The sequence below is a fragment of the Galeopterus variegatus genome, unplaced genomic scaffold (genome assembly GCF_000696425.1).
Source record: "Galeopterus variegatus unplaced genomic scaffold, G_variegatus-3.0.2 Scaffold2526, whole genome shotgun sequence".
Lineage (NCBI taxonomy): Eukaryota > Metazoa > Chordata > Mammalia > Dermoptera > Cynocephalidae > Galeopterus > Galeopterus variegatus.
The window spans coordinates 183,536-190,922 of NW_007728637.1; the positions used below are offsets into that span (position 1 = coordinate 183,536).

Below are 7,387 nucleotides of genomic sequence, written 5' to 3' on the forward strand. Positions count from 1 at the left end.
GGCCACCCCTATATAGAATCAGAACCAGTGGCCTTGGTGTTATCAGCACCTCACTCTCCCGAGAGAGCCATAGGCTGGCCCCTCCATCTACCCTTTTTAACTAAATGTCAGTGAAGATGACCCTGACAACCGCAACTGAGAAGATAGTAATTGCTGAGGTCATTTTAATCACTCCTTCCCCCGTGCCCCCATTTAAAAATTTAAAAGTAATGCAGGCTTATTAAAGAAAAACAGGAACTGAAAAAGAACTAAAACTACACATACTTCTGTCATGGAACCATAACCACACCCATTTCCTGGAACACTTCCTTCTAGCCCTTCTCATCTCTTGCTGCAGTTCACCAAACTCCCTGCCCTCCAAGGAGGAGGCCGTGTGCACTGGGCTCACTCCGGGAGAGCCCAGAGCTGCTGGCTTGTATGCACAAGTGTTTCTGGGAAGCACTTTTGACTGGTTTCCTCCCTTGGCAACGACTTCCCCAAAAACTTTTCCTAAATGGAACTTTGCATGAGGTCCCTTCCTGACTGGGGCAGTAGGTAATAGAAGCACACGTGTGGCAACAAAGTGCCACTTTGGCAAGCACATCAGAAATGTGTTGAAGACAGGGCTGTATGTGTCGTCGTCCTCCCCGTGAGCCCCACCTCACCCTCTGCATGGGCAGTTACCTCGGTGCAGACCCGCAGGGCACTGACCTGCTCGGCCACTTCTCTGCTCATGGCAAGTGCCAGCTGCAGCTGAAGCTCCTCTTCTCCGCTAGTCTGGGGCCGGGCTTGCTCCAGCTCAGAGGACACACGCGGAGAGGTAGCTGTTGGGGGAAGCCAAAGTCACCACATATAAAAGGCAGGGTGGTCCCAACTCACGCCCAGCACACCCCATTCCCATCTCAAACCTACAAGGTCCCGCAACTGTCAACTATGCAAGCAGAGGATGTGAAAGGCTTACAAATATTTCAAGGCTAAAATAAGTGACAGTCAAATGTGGCTTCACAAGTACATAAGCCAAATGGCAGCAACCAAGAGAAGGTGCCTTTGGGTGTACAAGCCCAGGCGGTCAGACCTCACAAGGATCAGAACCTGTTTTCACTGCAGATCTGCACTACCCCGAAGCAAGGAGCTAACTCAGAGACCCAGAGTATGGTTCTTTTTTTTCTTTTTTCTTCTTTGTCTTAGTTTTTCCAGAGTATAGTGTTTGAAACGCTGGACCAAAGAACATCTTTCAAATAGATGCAGGACATCTGGGGACCAAGGATGTTTAAGAGTCACACTTTTCATCTTGTAGTGTTAAAAATCCTGGAAGATGACGCCCACCCATTTCTGCAATGACCCTGAACAGTTTCGTCTTGTAAATAACACTGTCCATTGACTAGGAAAAAAACACACATGTAGATATTCTTGCTGTGAGTACTTTGCTAGTTTAAACACTTGCAAGCAGCTCCTGGAAAGACAGTTTTTATTGAAGGGATGAGAGGTGAGTTCCTAGATGAGGTTACAAACCCCAAATGAAGGAAACTTTGCGATCACACTGTAAACCTGGCTGGGCCTCCCCAGGGGAACAGGCTAGGACTTACAGGGCCATTAGGATGTTTTCTGGATCAGAGAGTCTAGACGCCTCCAGAAATTAGATGTAAAGTTTTGAAAGCATGTGCCTAAGTGTGTGCCCACCTCTGCCCTGATCCCAGGAAAGGGCCCATAGCTTCTCCAAAATTCTCCAAGTGAGCCTCTGGAAGAGGTCAGAAGCGACTGCCTTACAGACTCCCTGGCTCTGTGCTCTTCCCTCAGCTCACCCATTGCCTCCTCACTCTTCAAAGTCCAGCTTCCCTGAGCTGGTTGTCCAGGACGGCCCTCCACACTGAGGCCACCGGGGGTCAGACTCGGTGCCCCTCCCTCACGGCACTCCTCCCTGGCTGGCAAATACCTGCTGAGCGGATGGACACATGCACAGACAGATGGAGGGGTGGATGGACAGATGGACAGAGGGGAATTCAATTTCATGGCTAATGGGCAGTTGTTTTAAAATATTCTAACTGTGTATTAGTTTACTTCCTTCTTTCATTACATACATTCTTGCAGACCTATCAGGATTCACTCACCTAAATGTTGCTTCTACCTAAATCTCCAATCTAAACTTGCTTCTTAGGATTTGCCTCTTTGGGAGAAAGTAAAAGGTCAGGAATGCTTCCTGACAATAGAGGTTTCTGGCTGGCTGGGCCCTGGCTACAGTGAATGACACAGGAAAAGAGGCCTAAATGCAGCTCGGGCCACAGAGGTAGTGCACAGAACCAGGTGAGGTGGACAGAAGCTGCTTCTGAGTACAGGGCTGGGGTATCGCAGGGCAGGAGACAGATGTGCTACCCTGATGTTGCCAAACAGAGGCATTACTTTATAGTGAAATTTTAAAAAACACACAAAACATATAGCAATAAGATTTAATTTGGAACAATTCTGTGGCGTGAAGCGCAGTGTGTCTGCCGTGATTTACTGTCATCCAAAAGAACTACCAGGCCTCAGCTGGTTAGAGCACAGACTTCTTTTTTTTAAATGACCGGTAAGGGGATCCCAACCCTTGGCTTGTCGTTGTCAGCACCACGTTCAGCCAGTGAGTGAACCAACCATCCCTATATAGGATCCGAACCCGTGGCCTTGGCGTTATCAGCACCGCACTCTCCCGAGTGAGCCAGGCCAGCCCTGAGCACAGCCTTCTAATATCAAGGGTTTGGATCCCCATACCAGTCAGCTGCCAAAAAAAAAAAAAAAAAAAAAGAATATCCAGTGCAAAAGAACCACCAAACAAAAGAAAAGCCACTAACCAACTGCCTTGTGTCTCCTCTAATTTGCATAACAGGCCAAAGAACAAAAAAAGCTGCAGTTATAAAAAGCACAAATGTATTTTTCTAAATAACACAAAGTCAAATCCCATCTTAGTGCATGACTCCAATTATATTTCTCCAAATAAAGCTAATGAATAAATCAAATCCATCTTAATAATTTGATTTCTTAATAGTACACCAAAACACAAAGTACATCTTTTTGTTGGTCTTGTTCCCAAACTTCACCTATGCCAATCAGAATGCTCAAGTTTGGGCTTTCTTGTGCTCAAGAAACAAAGATGTCACCATCCAGACTGTCAGGAGCAAAGGAAGCTAGACAGTTCTGGGGGCCTCTCCTCAACTGAACGCAGCTCTCCCCTCCAAATCATTAGCCACTCCAGCCACCTGTTCCCAGCCTCTTTCCTAATAAAGAATCTCTGAACATAGCACATCTGACACCCTCCATTTACCACCAAGTGGAAATCATGAGTGAATAAAGTAGAAGGCCCCACTCCCCACCCCATGAGCCCACCCTGGCGGGGAAAGTTGCTGCCTGGTGGCACTGGCACAGCACCTGATCCAGCCAGGCCAGGTGAATGGCACTGGGCTCTGACCAGGACCTGCTGGAGAAATGACACCTCCCTTGTTCTCTAGGCTTTTCAGCACATCTGCAAGGCCAACCTGGCTTCAAACGCAGATGTACATGCTTATATCTACATCACTGATGCCGCTAGATTAATGCATGGCTGGCACATACGGAAGTAGCTCACCACATCAATGTGGAAATTAGAGACCAAGGGTATTCCCCTGAACGCTGGGGTTTTTATGAACGGATGTACGTAACTCAGTTCCGCAGAGGGCAGAATTCACAGCCACCACCCCTGAATATCAGCTGAGCTGCACACTGCGGTCTCGGCTTCAAGGAAGGATTCCAGCAGAGATGTTCTGGCCTCAGTGACAGCATCTTGGCTCCACAAAGGCCTTTTGTGCCCCTGCACGTGACAGTGAACACAAATGGTGTTGTAAGAGGGCCTGAATGGGCCCTCTGACCACCTGAGCCTGGCCCTGCGCTGAGGATCTGAAGGTCCACACTCACAGGGACCCAAGGAGAAGGCAAGTGCCCAAGGGAGGGGCTGCTCTCTCAGTGAGCTGGCTGCTCCCCCACCGCAGCCTCTGGAGGGAAGAAGAGGAATTGTTAGTGGAAGCTAATCACCAAAGCAGTATTGAACACACCATCAGCCTTCTCCTACTACTAGGACAGCCTTTAGCATCGCAGACCCCCACCTGGAGAGGTCCGAGTCTTCACTCGCTGTGGCCAGGAATTATAACCATGGGCAGGCCTCATTTTTATCCTTTCCTTCTGCACACCTGCTCCGAGAAAGCCTAAGGGGAGAGGTTGAGCAGGAAGGCTAAAAAGCCCAACATCTCCCTCCAAGTACAGTCAGTAAGGAAGAGCAAGAAAGCCCTCCCAGCTAAGGCAGACAAGGTCTCCCCCATCCAACTCCACTCCTGCCTGCTCCAGGGACTGCCCAGGCAGAGCCACCCTTTCCCAAATGTGCTCCTAAACAAAGGCCGAAAGATCAAGATGCTTCAGCTGGCCAATTTCAGGTAATTTTGAAAAAAGAAAGCAAGGCAGTCAAGCTGACAGAAAAACAGGAAATTGATTATCAGCTACATTTTGCAATTTTCCTAGAAAGTACCAAAAGCCACATCTGCCAATCACGAAACACTGATTAAAATGACCAGATACCATGCGTGGGACATGACTTTACTGTTAAATGGCTCTGTGTGGTGACCAGCATGACGAGACCCTGTAGGAGGGCCTGGCCTGGTGATGCTGGGCCCATGGGCATGCCTGACAGTGCAGGGAGAAAGCAAGGCTGCCAGGCCTCGGGCCCAGAAGAGCCCACGTGTGTGCAGGCACTGCTGTCACCACTCATCCCCGGCATGCGCCCATGCATAGCAGCCGAGGGGGAGATCAAGTAGTGAAAGAGCACTGAATGGACAAGTCCTGTCTCCGCCACTGGCCAGCAGTGGGACCACAGCTGAATGGCCCAACCTCTCTGAGCTTCTGCTCCCACATCTGCAAGATGGAGACAGTGGGGCTTGTGGGGTCAGAAGTGACCAAGATGCAGCTAGCTCTCCCCAGTAGCTTTGATCCTTTCCCCAGGCCGGTGCCCTCTCCTCCATGCTGTGACCACCATTCCTCCAGGGGGCCAGAGCTGTCAGGCACCCCCACCCCCCACTTCACATAGAGAAACCTGGCCCTTTCCAGCCAGGGCTGGTCTCTGCCTCTTTCTGCCGGCCGGCATCCTTCGAGGGAGGTGCCAGGAAGCCAACACTGAGCCCAGAGCCAGCTCAGGGCCAGCTTCCTCTGCCCAGTGACCCGTTCTCCAGACCAGCTAAGTTCCTTCCTCATTACTGAACGCAGCAAAGTGCTCCCTGGGTCTTCCTCTATGTGGTAACACCTTCCTGTGGCTCCCAGGCCACTTCCTGAATCAGCAATGACCACAGCCACGGATGATACTCCCACCCAGCAGCTCTGGCCTGAGCTGAGGCTTCTGAACACAGCAGACCCTCCAGGGCACTCACAGGAAGCAGTAAGAGAGGCTGCTTTTAGTTGAACTAAGCAAATTATGAGAAAATAACCTCAGACTATCCCAGATAACATGAGAAAAGAAAAGGAATATAAATACATGGTGTAAAGCACGACCACAGCCAGATCAGTGTCTGGCTACAGGGTAGATGTGACTTTACAACAGAGGGACAAACTGTAGCCACTTTGTGCCATGGCCAACCCCAGGAGCAGGAGTGGTGGGACGGCTGCCTATCAGGTGGCGTCACACCACCACCCACCACTGTCCCAGCAAAACGCTGACTTGAGTGGAAGCCAGACTCCAGATGTGATTCCCAGCTCACAGGAAGTTCAGGGCGAGGATGGGTTGAGCAAGACAAGAGACAGCGGATGAACGGCCTGAGGCTGGGGATGCTCTGCAGGACTACTATCCCATCTCCTTGTGTGTTAGTGCCCCTAGGAAAAAGGACTGCGCTGTGACAACACTGACTGCAAGAACAGTCTGACCAGACACAACATGTGGTCCGGGGAGATTCTGCTTTAGATAGACCTGCAGCAAGACACTCCCAGGACGTTGGCAAATCTGGGTATGAGATGACATGGTGATCACCGATTCTGTGACGTATGCCAGGGGCTTTGCAACACTCAGGAAGAGACGCGCACTGAAGTGTGTGCAGCGGAATGTGACGATGCCCGTAACTTCTGTTTAAAAACTTGAGCATAAAAGGAAGCAAGAACCACCCTCTCCTCTCATCCTGCCCGCATCGCATGCCCCAGAGGAAACAGCTGTCAACGTTCTGTGTGATTCCACCCAGAAAAGCTTTCTAATGCATGCTCTATGTGTGGACATGTATGGTGCGCTTCCCTTTCTGACCTTCACCCACGTCCATTCCCTGCTGCGTGTGCTGCCTTTCCTACCTCCACAGGACAGGGGGTTTATTGGCTTTATTCACCACCAACTCCACAGCACCCGGAGCAGGCATGGCACACAGCGAGCGCTCGGTGGCTTCGCCGGATGGCGCCGGTGCAGCACAAGGCTGCACCCTTTGTAACCTGAGTGCACATTCCACACTGCTGCCTTGCTTACAGCCTGCACCTTCCCCACCTGGCTGCAGGCTCTAGGAAGGCAGGGCCCATGGAGGCTTTGTTCCTGGCCCAGAGCAGGCACTCAAAATACCTATCAGCTCATGTTTAGCTTCTGGTGAAAACTAATAAAGGCTGTTAACTTCCTCACCACCATCCTGAGATATTGGTACTACCGCCTCAGTTTACAGACTAGAAAGCTGAAACCCAGGGAGAAAAAAGGCAGAGCCCAAACAATGGCCACATTTGGGCCCCAGAGCAGAGCTCGTGATTGAGATGGGGGAGAGTGGGCGGAGACACAAGGCAGTCCCTTCCGTTTGTCTGCATGATTCAAAACCATCCTCAGTCTGCAATAAAAAAGCAAGTCTGTGTTGTTCTCTTTGGGCTACGGATTAAACTCTCTCCATTACGAGATCACCAGTGTGTTGCGTGGGGAAGGGAAGGCTTGTCCAAAACATCGAGCAGCTTTTTCTCACTGCTATTTACCCAAGGATCCCTGTGGTTCCTGCCACTTCTGTCCTTGGTGAAAGTAACAAAGCCAGTCTGTCCCTCTTTGGGTGGAGCGCTGGGATGAGGACCTCATGGTGGTTGGGAACCAATGATAAAGAAAGGAGGACCTGCTGGTCTCTCCTTGGAGTCACCCCCAGCTCCCCAGGCAGGAGTGAGGGTGGGAGGAGCCCGCTTAAGCCCCGGTGGTACCAGCAGAGGTGAACAAACACTGACACCCAAATTGTGAGCAGGCACAGAGTGCAGTGAGAATGCCAACAAACACATGACTTATCTCTTTTTAAATTCTATCATAAACCGAAAAAAAAAAGAAGGTAAATGCCCATAGTTATTAGAATAATCTTGAAAACAGCAAACTCATTTTTATTTATTTATTTATTTATTTATTTCCTTTTTGTCTTTTTTTACTGACCGGTAA

General features: G+C 50.1%; 1 protein-coding gene across 1 annotated transcript in view; it reads right to left on the reverse strand.

Moving 5' to 3' along the window:
* Positions 1-7,387, reverse strand: part of EPN2 (epsin 2) — a 43,718-nt gene that overhangs the window by 22,230 nt on the left and 14,101 nt on the right. Inside the window, exon 3 of the mRNA XM_008582154.1 lies at positions 691-803. Within this exon, the coding sequence (XP_008580376.1) occupies positions 691-803 (113 nt within the window). The remainder of the gene's footprint in view (positions 1-690; positions 804-7,387) is intronic.